We start from the raw sequence: 20,082 nt of genomic DNA, 5'->3' as shown, positions 1-20,082 counted from the left end.
ATCTTAGCTTTCCCTAGGTCTAAATTAAACTGGCATTCTCACAATAGGACTTTGCTCGAGTTCTTTCCAGCTTTGCTGTTGGTCCAGCCACACCTAATGCTCGACTTCCAAAGCAAATGTGCTCTTGGGGTCTGAAAGGAGTGTGAGCTACAGGTTTGAGAAGTGATCTTTAAAACATAGGGACAGTTTGGGTAATACTGCAATTCTTGTAAGTGTTCTGTTATGCAGGCACAGAGCAGAAGTGAGCCCTTTTTTGCTTGAGAGATAGTATTGTTTTCCTTGATTTGCTATAAAGACCACGTAGTAATTGATGTTCCTTTTCTTACCCGTTGTTGCCAGCAGGTCTACAGCATTGTCCAGGGGATTCAGAACCATTCACCTCAAGTGTCCCGCATCCCCTACACACAATTGGTGCCCCCCTTCCCCAACCATTACAAATACCCAACCTCTGTATTATAATCATCTGTGGCTTCCTCTCTTCTCATCCATTCCCCCTTTCCCATGCTCTATGGCCTGCCTTGTCTCCAACCCAATGCAGACTTCTGCAGCGTCTTCAGCTGTTGTTCCCTGCTTCTCTCCATCAGTGCCGTTTGATTCCACTAGCATGGCTGTCTCTCTGCTGTTATTTCTCATTAACCTGGAACTATTTCTACATGTTTTCTCCATGACAGGTGGAAGTCCCAAGAACTGCACCTTTTAGAAGATATTTACTAACTCCCTGTTCAGCCTTGCAAAATCCAGTCGCTGAAACTTAATTTATTGTTTTAATTAATTTTACAAAAATTATCTTTAAAGATTTTGGAGCAACTTAAAACCTCTACTTGAAGTACTTACTGTTTTAACTTTAAATAACTTGCAGATGAAGGATTCACCTTCAATCCTTTGAAAATAGAAGTTTTTGTACAGACTCTGCTCCATCTAGCTGCGAAGTCTTTCAGCCACTCCTTCAGTGCTCTTGCTAAGTAAGTGTGGTATGCGCGTTATTTTGGGCTTACAGAACCATTTCATTCCGACAGTGAAGTGCCTGATAAAATAACTAATCTACAAGCTTCAGTAACATTTTAGATGCTACACAATGTGATGTGACGGTGTGTTTTGGGCAGAGGCAGTAACACTACTAGTTCAAGACCCGCCTGGACAAGGTCCTATGCAGCCTGCTGTAGGCGACCCTGCTTCGGCAGGGGGTTTGGACTAGATGACCCACAGAGGTCCCTTCCAACCCCTACCATTCTGTGATTCTGTGTGATTCTGTGAAAATTAGGTTACATAGCTGAATGGAGTTATTAACAAGACCATACACATTTTAAGCATGTTGATTGCATTAAGGTGAGGGTTCTGTCTGCTTTAAGTCTCTTGCAAGTACAAAGATACATATCAATTTGAGGTTTTCCTTTCGTCACATCTGGGGATATCAGTGTTCTTCACCTGAGCATGACTCTGAGCACGACTCTGAGCACATCCTTGAATATCTGATTCTACCAGTAGCCCTGTAGGGGTTCTAAAATAGAGACTATTTGGTACTCAGTCACTGCACAGAAGCAATTAGGCCTTTCCTGGAGTTTAATGTTGGCAGAAAGTGCGAGAGGAAACATACATCTGTGCAGTGGAGAATGCTGTAAATGCCTGTTATTGAAATAAAAAACCCAAAATCTTTGTAGCTTTCTCAAATGCAAATGCTACTCTTGAAATTGAGCTGAAATAAATCCCCTTGTAGCCTACAAAGATGTCCTTCAGCCCAACTCTCATCTTGCTTTTGTTTCTAACAAAAGGTATTGCACCATGAGTTAGTTGCTTGCACAAGCATACTGCTGTTGGGTTGTGCTGTTGTGTTTAAATCAATCAGTAACATGCAGATTAGTCAGTTGGTTAAAAAAAACCAAAACAAACAAACAAAAAACGAACGGAGGGGAAATAATTTGTGTGACAATTCATCAACTCACTAAGTGTGTAGATATTTCTGTATGTGACTCCTAATTATGAAAATTTAATCCAGCTAAAATATGAACAGGACATTGAGTTGCTGGACTGTGTCCAAAGAAGAGCAACGAAGCTGGTGAAGGGTCTAGAGAACAAGTCCTATGAGGAGCAGCTGAAGGAGCTGGGGCTGTTTAGTCTGGAGAAGAGGAGGCTCAGGGGAGACCCTATTGCTGTCTACAGCTACCTGAAAGGAGGTTGTAGTGAGGCAGGTGTTGGTCTCCTCTCCCAAGTAACTAGCGACAGGATGAGAGGCAATGGCCCCAAGTTGCGTCAGGGGAGGTTTAGATTGGACATTAGGAAAACTTTCTTTACTGAAAGAGCGGTCAGGCATTGGAACAGGCTGCCCAGGGAAGTGGTGGAGTCACCATCCCTGGAGGCGTTAAAAAACCGTGTAGATATGGTACTTCGGGACATGGTTTAGTAGGCATGATGATGTTGGGGTGACAGTTGGACTTGATGATCTTAGAGGTCTTTTCCAACCTTAATGATTCTATTCTGTGATTCTGTTCTATTCTATGAAGAGAGTTGATAGGAAGTCTTAAGTAATCTTTCTAACAAGCGTGGTGTGTTATGATTCTTTGTGCATACTATTGCAAAGTCTTGAGAAACACCCACTGTGTAATAAAAAATATCCTGGCTAGTGTCCGGATTAGCTACTTGCAAATCTATTACATCCTCATAATGATAGTTTCTAAATCAAACAAATGAGGCACTCTGTCTATACTTTCCTTTGAAAGAGGAAAGTTATTGCTCAAGCCATGGGTTCTCTGTTTTTGGTTTTATTTGAATTACTGAACTTTATTTAGACTTATGAAGTCCACGAGACAAAGAGCTATTACCTGACTGGAAGAAAAGTTGGAGCTGAAAATGGTCACAGTGCAGTGGAGAGCTTATTGCCTGTCCTGGAGGTGCTTGCAAGTGCTTGACTGCTTTGTGATGCTAATGAATTTTATGTTTAGAAGACCCCAAAGAATAATGGGAGAGGAGTACTGCTGCAGCTGGCTTTAAAACATACTTACTATAGTTTGCCCTGCTTTTTTTCTCTCTCATCAAGCCTTACTTATTCTTCCTTAACTGTCCAACAGCACATTATGCTACTAGTATCTGAAGTGCTGGGAAGCCACCGTAGAGTGGATCAGGTGGTTTGTTTCTTTGCTGTGTGTTCTGTATTCCAGAGACTGATGCATATTTTAATGTACAAAGCCATATAGTGTATGCATGGGGGGAACCTTTCCGAAACCCCTTTGGCTGGCTCCATCTGTGAGTTCACAAGCATAATATACTTCAGAGCATCACAGAGACGGAACAACTGGTAGATCAGTTCATTTTAAAATTAGTCATTTGCTGAGCGTCCTGAGGAGCAAGTGATATTGCTTCACGTTGAGTGACTGCATACCTCCCATGAAAGTATCATATCTACTACAGTGTGTTGCAACAACCAGTATGACTCAAAATCAGTTAAGTAGGTGTTTTAAAAAAAATAAAAAAGAATTAAAAAAAAAAATCAACCCACAACTTCCTAAATACACCTAAGCAATATAAAATTAATTCTAGAATATTTTTGGAGTGCATGCTCTTAAAGACGTGCTTTAACTTCTAGAGGACTGACTGCAACTGTTTAAGCAAAATGAGATGAAAATAACTTATTTTTGACACTGCATACTTCATGCTGTTAAACTGTCTCAGTATGAAAGAGGTGGTCATGTGTCTTACTGAATTATCTTTCTATTTATACAACTTCATATACTTTACAAATGTAAAAGCTTGATTTTTGTCTGCACATGGAAGATTTATAATGACGGTTTATAACAAATGATGGTCACTAGCCTATAGTCAGTAACATAAGGAGCAGGACTCTGTGTATTCAGAGCTATAGTGGTTTCACTGCTGCATATCAACAGTGATATCCATAAGGTCAAAAAGAGCCATTTAAACTTTATAGCTACATTACATAAACTGTACTGTGAACGCTGACATAGAAGTCAACTCTACTGGAGTAGATGCTCTCAGTGCTTTCCTCGGTAGAGGGGGGATTGAATAATGGTCTATGGTTATGGAAACACCTATCAACAAAGTCCAAGGCACAAAAAGCAGCAAATTTCACTCTGCCTGCATATAGATAAGCACACCAAGCAGCAGAGTTCTCCCCTGCATTTAAAAACATGAGAACTGTAGCCTAGCTCTGAGGAGTAAGGTTGCCCCTGATGCCGTGAAAAGCCGGAATTGAAGACTCAATAGTAGGCAGACTATTAAGCAGGTATTCTTTATTGCGGCGCCGGGCACACGGGGGATCTCTCCTCCAAACGTGTGCACCGAAGAGACACAGTTACTAGGTATTTATGCTATGTTAACATACATATTAATTACATTTCCAAGAAATGTTTATCATAGTAATGGCTTTTCCGAGAATTCATTAATATATGGTAATATCCGTCGCACATGTTTGTTTGGCGTCTCTCGGCAGGGGTCTTCAGATTATCCTGCAGCCTCCTTATCTCTGTAGTTTGCATACCTGTTCTCCCAAGGCCCAGGCGCCTAAAGGGATTATTCAGGAGTCCCTTGTCTTGCAACCGTCCCAATATTCACAAAGAACCAAGACTTGTTTCTGACAACCTGAAGTGATAACATCCCCTACATGTTACATTTGTTACATTTACAGTTATCAATCCCTCCTTTTCTTTTGAGGATTTGTAGCTAGAAAGCTATGAATCCTCACTATTCTATTTTGTAGGTATTATTTTCAAATTCCTTTAGTCTTTCACGCCAAGGCTCTGGGAAAAGTATTTTCCAGTTTCTACTTGGTGCCTGATCTTGTTCCTTTTCCTGTCACTGTATGTCTCAACTGAGCCCTGACAACACCAAAGGAAACATTTGAGAGACATGCAAACAAGTATTCCCAAAACCACCAGTGTGATCATTCCCATGAATAATTGTTTCAACCACTCTAAATTGGGGAGCCAAGAGGTTAAATTTTGTTCCCCTACTTACAAGTGGGTTGTCTTCCCGTTTGGCTCGTCTCCATGATGTTCTTAATATGCCTTTAGGTATTTGGGACTGATTATATATTCGGTCCTGGCTGACTAGATGACCTATGGTACACATTCCCTTCCAACCCGCAGGGAGCTGCTTTCTGCTAATGCCATCACCACATCGCCACCAATACCCGTCAGGTATATTTACAGGGCCCATCAGTGGCTGTGAGATTAGCTCCGTAAAATGTTTCGCAGTTTACCCAGCCAATTGGTACATTCCTCAAAAAATCCCAGTTCGAGGGGCTATAGGTTTCTAATTGGGTTCTGCTACAAAAATCCATATATATCATGCCTGTCCCTTTCAAATTGCAAGTTCCTACTTCTACTGCAGTTTTGTTGATCAAATAATCATTCCACCCATCCCTGCAAGTACAATTTTTGTGTGTATGGAAGGGGGTCAGCACGAACAAGTGTTGGATCTTGCTTTCCATAGGCAGCTATTATTGCTGACCAATATCTGGGATTGTCACAATTCCAATGAGTGGATCATACCCCGTATAAAGGGAGTCTCATGTCACCTTTTGGTAAGGCAGTACAAATCCAACAATCAAATCTTGGTCCAGTTATGTAGTTCGAGTTGTCGTGATCACAGTATACTAAAAAGCCTAGGTTTAACAAAGTTACCACCGCAATCATAGTTTCAAACCGCCAGCCTTTTTGACCATCCATCCTGGTTTAGGAGCCTTCTTCACTCGGGAATAATGGATCCAGGCCGGTTGTTCTCTAATCTTGATTGCAGTGAAGGTAGTCAGCAATACCTGGTAAGGTCCATTCCACTTCTCTCTCAGTGGATCACCTGAAAAATTCTTAACATAAACCCAATCTCCAGGGCGAAATGGATGGATCGAGTGATCTAACCCTTTAGCCCTGGTACCCAAAACATTTTTACTAATCCTTTCTAATTGTTTTCCTAAGGATATAACATAATTTTGTAGATACTGATTTCCCAACTGGTTCAAATCTTCCCCCTGATGTTTAGCCTGATATGGTCTCCCATATACTATCTCAAAAGGGCTCAAATTTTCTTTGGCCCTAGGTTTTACACGTATCCGAAGTAGTGCAATAGGCAATGCTTGGTACCAATATAGATTCGCTTTTTGGCATATTTTTGCATCTTTTCTACTTGCCCACTGGCTTGTGGTCTGTAGGGCGTATGTAACTGCCAATTGATTCCTAACAGTTTGCTGACCTGTTGCACTACTTCTGCACAAAAATGCGTCCCCCTATCTGAGGAGATAATTGTCGGTACCCCAAATCGAGGTATTATTTCATTTAATAATACCTTCGTTACTTCCCTTGCTTTATTTGTTCTACAAGGGAATGCTTCTGGCCAACCTGAAAAGGTATCCGTAAGTACTAATAAGTACTTGTACCCTCCTTTTCTTGGAAGTTCAGAGAAATCAATTTGCCAATGTTGTCCTGGTATACTTCCCTTCCCAATACCTCCTAATTGTACCCGGTTACCTGTATTGGGGTTATTTTTAAACATGTTTCCCATTGTTGGGTTACTTGTCAGACTGTAGTATACAAATTTTTCCCTATTAATTTCTGATTTAAAAATTTGTACAGGGAGTCCGCTCTCCAGTGTGTCCTATTGTGTTCTTCTTTAACCACCCCCCAGATCTGTTTAGCAGGGATTATAATTCTGCCATCACTTAAGTAGGCCCACCCCTGGGATGGAACTTGGCCCCCTAATCCCTCTATTAATTCTTCATCAGCTTTAGAATACTCAACATTTTCTTGGTCACTCAGGTTTCTATTTCTATAATCTGGAATTAAGGCTAAAATCTCTTGCATTCTCTCTGCTGCCTGTTTAGCTTCAGAGTCAGCCAACCTGTTACCTCTTTCCTGGTCAGTGTTACCCTTCAGGTGTCCTCGGCAGTACATGATGGCAACTTTTGCTGGTAGTTGAACAGCTTCTAATAGTCGAAGGATTTCCTCAGCGTATTTAATCTGCTTCCCTTGCGCAGTTAGTAGTCCTCGCTCCTTCCAAATTGTCCCATGAGTGTGGACAACTCCAAAGGCATATTTGGAATCTGTCCATATATTTATCTTTTTCCTTTTGTTAACTCCAGAGCCCTAGTTAGGGCAATAGTTTCAGCCTTTTGAGCTGATGTTCTAGCAGGTAGTGATTGAGAACAAACTACTTCGTCTGCTGTTGTCACCGCATACCTGGCCTTTCGAATACCTTGTCCGACAATGCTGCTTCCATCAGTGAACCAGGAGTCCTGTGCATCTTCCAGGGGTTCCTCTTTCAGATCTGGTCTGCTGGAGTACACAGTCTCTATGGTTTCTAAGCAATCATGTACCGATGGTTCAGAGATTGATCCGCTGAGAAAAGAAGCTGGGTTCGTAATATTAGTTACTACAATATTAATATTCTCTGATTCAATTAGAATGGAAATTGGGATGGGGAAAGCCAGTAGTTCCCTTTTTGTTGCAGTACAGCTGATATTCTGTGTGAGATCGGTACTGTGATCTTTTGGCCCAAGGTGAATTTTCGGGCTTCCTGAATACTCAAGACCACCGCCGCCACAGCTTGCAGACATCCTGGCCATCCTTTGCTTACTCCATCCAGCTGTTTAGCAAAATAGGCCACAGCTCTTTTGTAGGGTCCCAGCTGTTGAGCTAGAATCCCCAGAGCTATGCCTTGTGTCTCATGAGAAAACAGCCAAAAGGGTTTGGTAACATTAGGCAGGCCCAGAGCGGGGGCCTTCATTAGATCTTGCTTAAGTGTCTGAAATGCATTTTGAGCTTCTTTGGACCAGATCAATCGGGTGGGGTTGTTTTTCAGAAGTTCACATAAGGGTCTCACTATTATTCCGTAATTATAAATCCATAACCAGCACCAACCTGTCAGTCCCAGAAAGGTCCTGAGCTCTTTTACCATCTGACGGAGGGGAGTCCTGCAGATGGCTTCATTCTGTTCTGTTCCTAGTTCTCTTTGTCCAGACAGCTCGCATCCAAGGTAGGTTACCCGTTGCCGCACCATCTGAGTTTTCTGTTGAGAGACTTGATACCCATTTAATCTCAAAAACTTTAACAAACTGATAGTCTACTGTATACAGTCAGGTTTTGTTTCAGTTGCTATTAATGTCATCTACATGCTGTAAAAGGGTTCCATCTCTGGAGGGTGCGTTCCATGCTTCAAGTTCTCGTGCTAGTTGATTTTCAAAGATCGTTGGGCTATGCTTAAAACCTTGGGGTAACACTGTCCAGGCAAGCTGGGGTTTTTTACCCGTGGTAGGATTTTCCCACTCAAATGCAAATAAATTCAGACTTTCTTTGGCTAAAGGCAGACAGAAGAATGCATCATTTAAATCCAATACCGTAAACCATACTTGCTACCACAGGGTGTATGCCCCTAACAATCTTATTCACTTCTCTTAAATCCTGTACTACCCAGTAAGTTCCACCTGTTTTTGTTTTTTTTTTTACTGGTAACACAGGAGTATTGTATTCTGATTCACACTCCACTAGTAGTCCATACTGTAAAAAGTTACCTTGTTTCCCCTCTTTTTCATTTTGTTTTTCTGTTGCTTAACTTCTAAGAACTTTGCTGCTTTTTTTTTTTTTTTTTTCATTTAGAGCAGCAGCTAGCAAAGCAGCTTGTAACTTGATACCTTTCTGTTCTAATCACTTTACACAAGCCTCTGTAAAATCCAGAGGGGTTTTCCTTTGGATTTTTTTTTTTTCTTTTCAATACCGCGTGAAACTTTTCATCTCCAATACTTTTTAACTGTCCACAAAACCGCATCAATTCTAACAACATATCATAATTCAATTAATTGTTTGTGAGGGCATCACCTCCCTCCGAAGCTCATGTTACAATAAAATAACTTCTCAACTTCTCCACCAATCGGTTAACACAACACACACACACACACACAACCTAGAAGCGATCTTTTAAAATGCTTCTGTTTACAAACTGTATCACCTAAGTACAACAATATATACAGGCAAACCACTTCAGTTAACATGTTTATATACATAGAGCTCTTTCAAAACAATATATACAGTATATTGAATACATACCCCAAAACTAGAGTCCCTAAATGATCGATCAATGCCAAATAACTAGAGAACTTGTAACCCCACAATATGTACCAACTTCTAAGTATTTTAAAACCTATCCCCAAATTCCCAATTCAATTCCTAAATCATGCCTATTTTCTTTAAGCAAACCAAACCCCATACATTATTAAGATGTTGTCAAGTGAGGGGTCTCCCCCTACTTTTCCCAATGTTGCCATCTAGATCCTGGGAGAGACTCTCAAAATCCCCCCCCCGGGAAGAACCTGCACTGATACTTAAGAAATCAGAAACCACGGCCCCGATGAATCAGAGTTCAAATACAACAGTCCCAAGTCAAAAACCGGAAATCAGCAGAACGGACCAAACGTTTTTTTCCTATTTTTTTCCTCTTTCTTTTTCCTCTTTTTTTTTTCTTTCTTTCTTTTTTTTTTTTTTTTTTTTTTGACTTATTTGTCTTTCACACAGAGGCTTCATACACAGTCACACAAGCTTTCCAATGTGTTAGAGTACATCCTAAGGGGCTTTTCTTTAAAATACCACTGCTTTGCTGTCCCCCATTTTACTTTGTTGATTCTGTACCTCTGTTAGTCTTTATCTTAACAATTTTAATCTGTCGTCCCCTTCTGTCCCGCTCTGACCACGTTCCAAAAATGTCACAATTAATATTCTGGTCACAAGAAAAGAGGTTCACCGTGCAAGGTGGGTTTTTTTTGGTGGTGTTTTTTTTTGGTTTTTTTTTTGGTTTTACGATGCCTGATGGGTATGTTAACAAGCCAGTATCCGAGATATCCGATATCCGAGTTCAATACCAACAAATCCGTATCGCCAGAAGTACAACTTAAGCAGGTTTCCTAAGCGTACCATACCGAATGTACATTATTACAGAAGTACAAAGCTTAACCTGTGCCTGTACCAACGCACAACTACCAAAAGCACGTTATTACAGAAGTGCAGAGCACAACCCGTGCCTGCACCAACGCACCAATACCCAAAAGTACGTTATTACAGAAGTACAAAGCTTAACCCATGCTTGTACCAACGCACAATTACCAAAAGCACGTTATTACAGAAGTGCAAAGCTTAACCCGTGCCTGCACCAACGTACCAAGACGTACACCCTCAGGCACTAGTAGCCTGGTGTACAGCGCTCAGCGTAGGACGTCTCCTACGACTTACGAGAACTCTCCAAATGACCGGTCTCACATACCAAAACAGAGAAAGAAAGTAAAAAAAAGAATACCTTTACTCGTTTAGATGGTCCTTGTCTGCTCCCGCAGTGATCCGAGTGAGGCGAGGAGTCCCTCCGGGAAATCCCGGGGGTACCCTAGGGAGTCCTGTTCTCAGCGGGTCCTGCAGCCGAGCAGAGCGGGTCCCATCTGGGGTGCCAGAAATGATGCCGTGAAAAGCCAGAATTGAAGACTCAATAGTCGGCAGACTATTAAGCAGGTATTCTTTATTGCGGCGCCGGGCACACGGGGGATCTCTCCTCCAAACGTGTGCACCGAAGAGACACAGTTACTAGGTATTTATGCTATGTTAACATACATATTCATTACATTTCCAAGAAATGTTTATCATAGTAATGGCTTTTCCAAGAATTCATTAATATATGGTAATGTCTGTCGCACATGTTTGTTTGGCGTCTCTCGGCAGGGGTCTTCAGATTATCCTGCAGCCTCCTTATCTCTGTAGTTTGCATACCTGTTCTCCCAAGGCCCAGGCGCCTAAAGGGATTATTCAGGAGTCCCTTGTCTTGCAACCGTCCCAATATTCACAAAGAACCAAGACTTGTTTCTGACAACCTGAAGTGATAACATCCCCTACATGTTACATTTGTTACATTTACAGTTATCACCCCTGAGGCAGGGTTACATTGCTTTTAGAAGTTGTCTTGTCTCTGCAACCTTTTAAACTCAGGACAGCTCTATTTGTGAGAGGGTAGCCTTTCCAGAATTGTTGCAGATTGGCCAAAAGAAAATGTTGGGACCATCTAAACCACTTGCTATGTGTCTTTTGCTTCATTGCCCTGGTCCTAACCCCTCCATTGACAACTTATATTTCTTTAAAGGTTTCATGAAGTCTTCAAAGTACTTGCTGAAAGTGATGAGGGTAAACTCCATGTCCTGAGAGTTGTATACGAGGGTTGGAAGAATCATCCACAGGTAAGAGCATCAATGGGAGATATTTGTTGAAGTTTCAACAGAAAGTCGTGTTAAAATATAAAGCATTACAATTTCCTTTACTTAAAAATGCATTCTGTTGTCTATTTGTATTTAAAAGAATCGAAGTTGTTTTTACTACTGTTAAGTGCCTTAAACTGGACATCAAATTTATTCTCTATCAATGAGGCTTTCACCTTAAAAGTTCAGTGTAGAAGATTTGCAGCTTTGTGCCATACTCTGGTTTACAAGAGAATAACTTAAAAACCAAACGAAACCCAACCCAATCTTGTTTTTCTTCAAAATTTCAGTACTAGAACAGTGTTCTCATGCTTTGTGCTTTTTAAGATGTAGATCTTGTAACACAGAAGTAGGCTGAAGAGAGAACCTGGTTAGAAGGTTAGAAGGCAAAAAGAGAGAACCTGATTATTTAGCACTTCTGTGGTTTTTCACTAGCAATCACAATGACCCACAAAGACCAGATTGGAATCAGTGTTATGCACAGACAGAGCAAGTAAATCTGCTCTCAACCAACGTTCAGAACAAGAAGAATTTGTCTGTGACACTACCATGGTTAAAGTTCATACCGGAGTCTGATGAAATAATGTGCTGAAAGAACTATGAAAAATACCTCAGTTGTTTAAAACGTGCAATTTCTTCACAGCGGTTGTTGTTTCCCCATGTTGTCATCATTTAATAAATGGAGCTCAGTAAGAAACTTGTGTTCAGTTTTTCTGCATTGGTTATTTGGATATTTCTCGCTGGTCTGTTTGTAATATATGGTATTATATATGTATATATATGTGTGTATACATAGAATCATAGAATCATAGAAAGTTTTGGGTTGGAAGGGACCCCTAGAGGTCATCTAGTCCAACCCCCCCGCAGCGAGCAGGGACACCACTAACTAGACCAGGTTGCTCAGAGCCCTGTCCAACCTGGTCTTGAATGTTTCCAGTGATGGGGCCTCCACTACCTCTCTGGGCAACCCGTTCCAGTGTTTCACCACCCTCATTGTAAAGAATTTCTTCCTTATATCTAGCCTAAATCTACCCTGTTTTAGTTTAAAACCATTACCCCTCGTCCTATCACTGTTGTCTCTACTAAACAGATTGTCCCCATCTTTCCTATAGGCTCCCTTTAAGTACTGAAATGCTGCAATCAGGTCTCCCCACAGCCTTCTCTTCTCCAGGCTGAACAAGCCCAACTCTCTCAGCCTGTCCTCACAGGAGAGGTGCTCCAGCCCTCGGATCATTTTTGTAGCCCTCCTTTGGACCTGCTCCAACAGTTCCATGTCCTTCTTGTGCTGAGGGCTCCAGAGCTGAACGCAGGTCTCACCAGAGCAGAGTAGAGGGGCAGAATCACCTCTCTCGACCTGCTGGCCACGCTTCTCTTGATGCAGCCCAGGACACGGTTGGCCCTCTGGGCTGCCAGCGCACGTTGCCGGCTCATGTCCAGCCTTTCGTCTATCAGTACCCCCAAGTCCCTCTCAGCAGGGCTGCTCTCGATCCTTTCATCCCCCAGCCTGTATTGGTACCGGGGATTACCCCGACCCAGGTGTAGGACCTTGCACTTGGCCTTGTTGAACCTCATGAGGTTCACACAGGCCCACCTCTCCAGCTTGTCCAGGTCCCTCTGGATGGCATCCCGTCCTTCTGGTGTCTCAACCGTACCACTCAGCTTGGTGTCATCTGCAAACTTGCTGAGGGTACACTCGATGTTGCTGTCCATGTCATTGATAAATATATTGAACAGCACCGGTCCCAGTACGGACCCCTGAGGGACTCCACTCGTCACTGGTCTCCATCTGGACATTGAGCCGTTGACCACTACCCTTTGGCTGCGACCATCCAACCAATTCCTTATCCACCGAACGGTCCACCCATCAAATCCATGGCTCTCCAATTTAGAGAGAAGGATGTTGTGGGGGACCGTGTCAAAGGCTTTACAAAAATCCAGATAGATGACATCCATAGGTTTTCCCTTGTCCACCCTTGTTGTTACACCATCATAGAAAGCCACTAGGTTGGTCAGGCAGGACTTGTCCTTGGTGAAGCCATGCTGGCTGTCTCGAATCACCTCCCTGGCCTCCATGTGCCTTAGCATATCTTCTAGGAGGATCTGTTCCATGATCTTCCCAGGCACAGAGGTGAGGCTGACAGGTCGGTAGTTCCCAGGGTCCTCCTTCCTACCCTTTTTAAAAAGGGGCACAATGTTTCCCTTTTTCCAGTCACCAGGGACTTCCCCTGACTGCCATGACTTTTCAAATATGATGGAGAGTGGCTTGGCAACTACATCAGCCAGTTCCCTCAGGACTCTGGGATGCATCTCATCAGGTCCCATGGACTTCTGTATGTTTAGGTTCTTCAGGAGGTCCCGAACCTGGTCTTCACTTACAGCTGGAGGGATTTTACCCTCCTGGTCTCCTTTATGCCATCCATCGACTCGGGAGGGGTGAGGAGAGAGGTTGCCAGTGAAGACTGAGGAAAAAAAGTTGTTGAGTACCTCAGCTTTCTCCTCATCTGCTGTTGCCAGTTTGCCGGTCTCGCTCATGAGCGGGGGTACGCTTTCTTTGACCATCTTTTTCCGGCTGACATACCTGTAGAAGCCCTTCTTGTTATTTTTCGCATCCCTTGCCAAGTTCAGCTCCAGCTGTGCCTTGGCCTTCCTGACCCCATCCCTACACAACCGGGCAGCTTCCTTATACTCTTCCCAGGAAGCCAGTCCCTGCTTCCACTGCCTGTGCAGTTCCCTCTTCTTCCTTAGTTTGACCAGCATCTCTTGTCTCAGCCATGCCGGTCTCTTCCCTTCTCTGCCCGACTTCTTACACTTGGGGATCGAGAGCTCTTGCGCTCTCTGGAATACATCCTTAAAGACCTGCCAGCTCTGTTCTGTTCCCCTGTCCCTGAGGACCGTTCCCCAGGGAGTCCTTCTGACTGTCTCCTTGAAGAGCTGGAAATTTGCCCTCCTAAAATTTAGGGTCCTGACTATGCTCTTCGTTATTCCCATTTCCCTCAGTAGCGTTAGTTCCACCAGCATGTGGTCACTGCAGCCCGGGCTACCTCCGATCTTGACATCCCCAACGAGCTCACTCGCATTGGTGACCACCGGGTCTAGTATTGCATCCCCTCGGGTAGGAGTGCTTATTACCTGGCTTAAGAAGTTGTCTTCAATGCATTCTAGGAACCTGCTGGATTGCCTACAGCTTGCCGTGTTGCTTTTCCAGCAGATGTCGGGGTGGTTGAAGTCCCCCAGTAGGATGAGAGCCTGCGAGCGCGAAGCCTCCTGGAGTTGGAGGAAGAACGCTTCGTCTATCAGCTCCTCTTGATCTGGCGGCCTGTAGTAGACACCAACCACTAGGTTCCCTTTGTTGCCTCTCTCTCTGATTCTTACCCATAAGCTTTCGACCTGGTCGTGGTTATTCTTCAGGGACAGCTCTTCACTCTGTAGTGTTTTCTTGATGTAAAGGGCAACGCCCCCGACCCTCCTTCCTCACCTGTCCCTTCTGAACAGCCTGTAGCCATCAAGAGCTACATTCCAGTCGTGGGATTCACCTCACCAAGTTTCCGTGATGGCAATCAGGTCGTAGCTTTCCAGCAGCACGATTGCGTCCAACTCCTCCTGTTTGTTTCCCATGCTGCGTGCGTTTGTATAGAGGCATTTCATCTGAGCTGTCGGCCTCGTTACCTTCATAGCAGAGCACCCCTTTTTTCCCTTGAGATGTTTCATGGGTATTTTCTTGTTGGCACCTGATACCTCAGGCGCCTCCAGCTCCCTTCCGCAAGACTTCCACATTGCTGCAGTGTCCCTCGCATGCTGCTGGGCAACGGGTTGAGGGCTCCTACTAGCCCCCCGTCCCTCTAACCATTGTGTATCCTCCCCTAGCCTGTCGCTGGCAAGCCTCATAGGTTCCCCTTCCCCCTTCACCTCTAGTTTAAAGCCCTATGTGCATATATATTTTATATATTGCATTTATATTATATTATATATATATATCAGACATCACCAAGCTGAGTGGTGCAGTTGACACACCAGAAGGATGGGATGCCATCCAGGGGGACCTGGACAAGCTCATAAAGTCACCAATGTGCGCTCGCAGCCCGGAAGGCCAACTGTTTCCTGGGCTGCATCAAGAGAATTATGGCCAGCAGGTTGAGGGAGGTCATTCTGCCCCTCTGCTCTGCTCTGGTGAGACCCCACCTGGAGTCCTGCGTCCAGCTCTGGAGGCACCAGCACAAGAAGGACATGGAGCTGTTGGAGTGGGTCCAGAGGAGGGCCACAAAGATGATCGGAGGGCTGGAGCACCTCTCCTATGAGGAAAGGCTGAGAGAGTTGGGCTTGTTCAGCCTGGAGAAGTGAGGGCTGCGGGGAGACCTTATAGCGGGCTTTCAGTACCTGAAGGGGGCCTATAGGAAAGAGGGGGAAAATATTTTCAGCCGGGCTTGTTGTGACAGGACAAGGACTAACGGTTTTAAATTAAGGGAGGGTAGATTTAGACTGGATATAAGGAAGAAATTTTTTACAGTGAGGGTGGTGAAACACTGGAACAGATTGCCCAGAGAGGCAGTGGAGGCCCCATCCCTGGAAACATTCAAGGCCAGGTTGGATGGGGCTGTAAGCAACGCGGTCTAGTTGAAGATATCCCTGCTCACTGCAGGGGGGCTGAGCTAGATGACCTCTAAATGTCTCTTCCAACCCAAAGCATTCTATGATTCTATGATTCTATGATATTATGTCTGGAAGTGATTGGTGCCTCAGTTGCATGAGCCAGACTTCCAAAAGTAATCTCATTGAGTGCTGGAGAATCCTTGCATCTTCTACTGGGCCTAAGGCCCATTTTCTAGCGTTACTAAAAGATTACTTTTAATATTCTTAAAAGTCATGTCCTGAAAGAGAGGCAACATATTGTAAAATAGCTTCTTAAATAAAAGGAACAAAAAAAGCATAGATTAAATATATATATAAAATCCTACCTGAAATATCAGCCTTTAAATTCTGGATGGTCACAGCCTCAACTGTTTTCTGGGGCCACAAAGGCTTTAATGTCCTAAAGGGAAACTTTAGCATCAGGATTGAATACGTTCACAAATTCCTATGTCTGTGTTACATGAAGGCTCAAACGACGTAATCTGGATAATGCCAGGAAGAATTTCTTAAGACAAATGCATATAGGAAGCAATCTTCGAAATTGAGAAATGAGTCATGCATTCTCTGATTCGTTCCGTTAATTTAGTTTTCTACCTGAAACTGAGCTTTGTTACATTTCCCTATTCTATTTGAGAATGGATGATTATGAGAATAAATATGTTGCAGGTTGAGTTTCTTGGGTATTTCGGTATGGAGTACACGAATAATTAAGATGGGCCCTTTCTTCTGAATGGCACAAAGCTGTTCTAATCACAGGATAGTTTTTGTAGCTGCCTGCTTGATTTTCCCACAAGCCTCATCGAGATAGGGTCCTGTAGTAAACACTTGTATACAGTGCTGGTTTCATTCTAAAATGAAGAGGTACTGAAGGAAAGAGCAGATGGTTGTGGTTGGGGACTGTTGCAGTCCAAGGAGAGTAGGCTAGCAGTTGCTGCTACCTTATAGTTATGTAACAGGAACGTGTCTTCTGATTGGCTACTCCAATGTTGACTATTGGGACTTGCTTCTCTGATACCTTGCCTCAAAATTCAGTTCTTGTATTTTTGCTCTTGGGAATAGCAGAAGTACTCACTTGAATGAAAAGTGAAGTCATCACTCTCATGAGGAGTAAAGACAGTTTGTTAAAATGTGAATGCATACTTGGCGTGATTGATACAGCTCCCCTAGTCTGAGCATTTTTAGGTTCAGCAAATGAGATGTCTGCTTTAAGCAGTACTAGCTTCCTAAAGTGTTTGAAATCACTCATTAGTTTGACTAATGTATTTGCAAAGCTGCGTAAAACCAAACTTGACTCTAATACCTTTTCATACAACCCAGCACTGGTTGTACCTTAGCCTACAATAATTTCACAGACTCCATGTTGCAGCAGGTAAACTTGACCATTTCTTGTGGTAGGAATGACCATCTTGTCTTTCTCAAAATGTAGATGATTGCTGTTCTTGTGGATAAGATGATTCGAACACAGATTGTTGATTGCGCTGCAGTAGCAAACTGGATCTTCTCTTCAGAACTTGCACATGATTTTACTAGGTAACAAGTGTGGAATTTCTGTCTTCAGTTGCTTTTTATCTGATCTTTTATTTTAAACAGAATCCATTTTTTTTCACTTAAAATAATTGTAGTTTTTACTTTCATTATTTTGCTTTAAACTCTACATAAAATTCTGTTGCTTCCCTAAAACGCATGCTTTAGTATTTTCTGTTGAGCCACAGCGTGCATTTCTATGTCCTGCAAAAGCTATGCTAGGAAGATTCGTGCAAGTAGCCTGTAAGTTTGCCAAAGTGGAAGGAGAAGCTCTAGGACCATTTCTGTACAAGAACTGTTAACCCTGTTGTATAGCTGCTAGCCATGGTGGAGTCTTGGCTTGCACCTAGGACATGTATCCTGCATCACCCTCAGATATATTGTTTATTGAGAGCGGGGAAAATGCTCAGGCCTGGCAGTTTGATGCTAGTAGTGTTGCAGAATGATTCTGAAATAAAGTGCTGGTTTGGTAATTCATTGCAAAGTACAGGTAAGAAGTGAGTGATATGCTTTCTTAATATTGAATGTTTGCTCACTGCAGTAGATGTCCTAGGTAATAATGACGAAATGTTATAAATTTCCCCCAGATCAGTGTCGTGCACTTCTCTATTTGTTTATTAATTTGCTCTGTAGCAATAGAAAGTTGCCCTGTTTCTGGTGGTTTGAATAAGAGTTGAGAGTTATAGCAGACCTGTGCATTTTCTGTCTTGGAACAGTGTGCAATTTACTGTTTTGGGGTCTGCATCTTTCCTAGGTTCTATGTCTGGGAAATCTTACATTCCACAATTCGTAAAATGAACAAGCATGTACTGAAGATTCACAAAGAACTGGAGGAGACTAAGGCAAGATTGGCAAGACAGCACAAAAGAGTAATTTGTTTATTTTCTTTTATACATATATTTGACACTAAGTAACCTGCAGGCTGTCACGTTTCAGACTGACATGAAATTGGTTCTTGGAGAGGCTGAATAAAAACACTGTCAGGAGGCATATCTACGCGTGTTGCCATCTCTGTTACCAGGACACTAAAGCGGACACATTTTTCATATGTTTTTCTAAAGGCTGTTGGAGCCTGAGGATTCAATGAAGTCTTTAAAGAAGTTCACGTGCATTTGTACCATTCAAGGTTATTCTTGTAAGTTTTTGTTCCAACGTGAGCTTCTTTCACTCTGTTTTTTTGAGTCTTGGTTCCTGTTACATTATTGGGTAGCAAAAGGAACAGTCAAAATTCATACGCAAGTTCATAGAATGAATCATAGAAGAATAGAATTCTTTGAGTTGGAAGGGACCTTTAGAGGTCATCTAGCTCAACCTCCCTGCAGTTGGCAGGGACATCTTCAACTAGACCAGGTTGCTTACAGCCCCGTCCAACCTGGCCTTGAATGTTTCCAGGGATGGGGCCTCCACTACTTCTCTGGGCAACCCGTTCCAGTGTTTCACCACCCTCACTGTAAAAAATTTCTTCCTTATACCCAGTCTAAATCTACCCTCCCTTAATTTAAAACCATTACTCCTTGTCCTATCACAACGGGCCTTGCTAAAAAGATTGTCCCCATCTTTCCTATGGGCCCCCTTCAGGTACTGAAAGGCTGCTATAAGGTCTCCCCGCAGCTTTCTCTTCTCCAGGCTGAACAGTCCCAACTCTCTCAGCCTTTCCTCACAGGAGAGGTGCTCCAGCCCTCCGATCATCTTTGTGATCCTCCTCCGGACCCACTCCAACAGCTCCATGTCCTTCTTGTGCTGGGGGCTCCAGAGCTGGACGCAGGACTCCAGGTGGGGTCTCACCAGAGCAGAGCAGAGGGGCAGAATGACCTCCCTCAACCTGCTGGCCATGATTCTCTTGATGCAGCCCAGGAAACAGTTGGCCTTCCGGGCTGCGAGCACACATTGGTGGCTCACGTCCAGCTTTTCATCCACCAGTACCCCCAAGTCCTTCTCAGCAGGGCTGCTCTCAATCCCTTCTCCACCCAGCCTGTATTGATAGCAGGGGGTTGCCCCGACCCAGGTGCAGGACCTTGCACTTGGCCTTGTTGAACCTCACGAGGTTCACACAGGCCCACTTTATGAGCTTGTCCAGGTCCCTCTGGATGGCATCCCAGCCTTCTGGTGTGTCATCTGCACCACTCAGCTTGGTGCCATCTGTAAACTTTCTGAGGGTGCACTCGATCTTGCTATGTCATTGATGAAAATGTTAAACAGCACCGGTCCCAGTACGGACCCCTAAGGGACACCACTCCTCACCGGCGTCCATTTCGACATGGAACCGTTGACCACTAGCCTCTGGCTGCAACCTTCTAAACAATTCCTTAGCCACCAAACAGTCCACCCATCAAATCCATGGCTCTCCAATTTAGAGAGAAGGATGTTGTGAGGGACTGTGTCGAAGGCTTTACAGAAGTCCAGATAGATCAAATCCATAGTTCTTCCCTTGTCCACTGATCTAGTCACGCCATCATAGAAAGCCACTAGGTTGGTCAGGCAGGACTTGTCCTTGGTGAAGCCATGCTGGCTGTCTCGATTCACCTCCCTGTCGTCAATGTGCCTTAGCAGAGCTTCTAGGAGGATCTGTTCCATGATCTTCCCAGGCACAGAGGTGAGGCTGACAGGTCGGTAGTTCCCAGGGTCCTCCTTCCTACCCTTTTTAAAAATGGGCCCAATGTTTCCCTTCTTCCAGTCACCAGGGACTTCACCTGACTGCCATGACCTTT

At 43.6% G+C, this 20,082-nt stretch overlaps 1 protein-coding gene across 4 annotated transcripts in view; it reads left to right on the top strand.

The window, feature by feature from the left end:
* Positions 1–20,082, top strand: part of LOC142365564 (nuclear cap-binding protein subunit 1-like) — an 89,810-nt gene that overhangs the window by 44,739 nt on the left and 24,989 nt on the right. For all 4 annotated transcript variants that reach the window (XM_075446443.1, XM_075446442.1, XM_075446445.1 and 1 more), the window contains 4 exons: positions 860–962; positions 11,113–11,206; positions 17,277–17,380; positions 18,129–18,243. In XM_075446443.1, coding sequence (XP_075302558.1) covers positions 860–962; positions 11,113–11,206; positions 17,277–17,380; positions 18,129–18,243 — 416 coding nt within the window. The remainder of the gene's footprint in view (positions 1–859; positions 963–11,112; positions 11,207–17,276; positions 17,381–18,128; positions 18,244–20,082) is intronic.

This window comes from Opisthocomus hoazin, chromosome W (assembly GCF_030867145.1).
Source record: "Opisthocomus hoazin isolate bOpiHoa1 chromosome W, bOpiHoa1.hap1, whole genome shotgun sequence".
Lineage (NCBI taxonomy): Eukaryota > Metazoa > Chordata > Aves > Opisthocomiformes > Opisthocomidae > Opisthocomus > Opisthocomus hoazin.
This window is presented reverse-complemented; position numbering and strand designations above follow the sequence as displayed.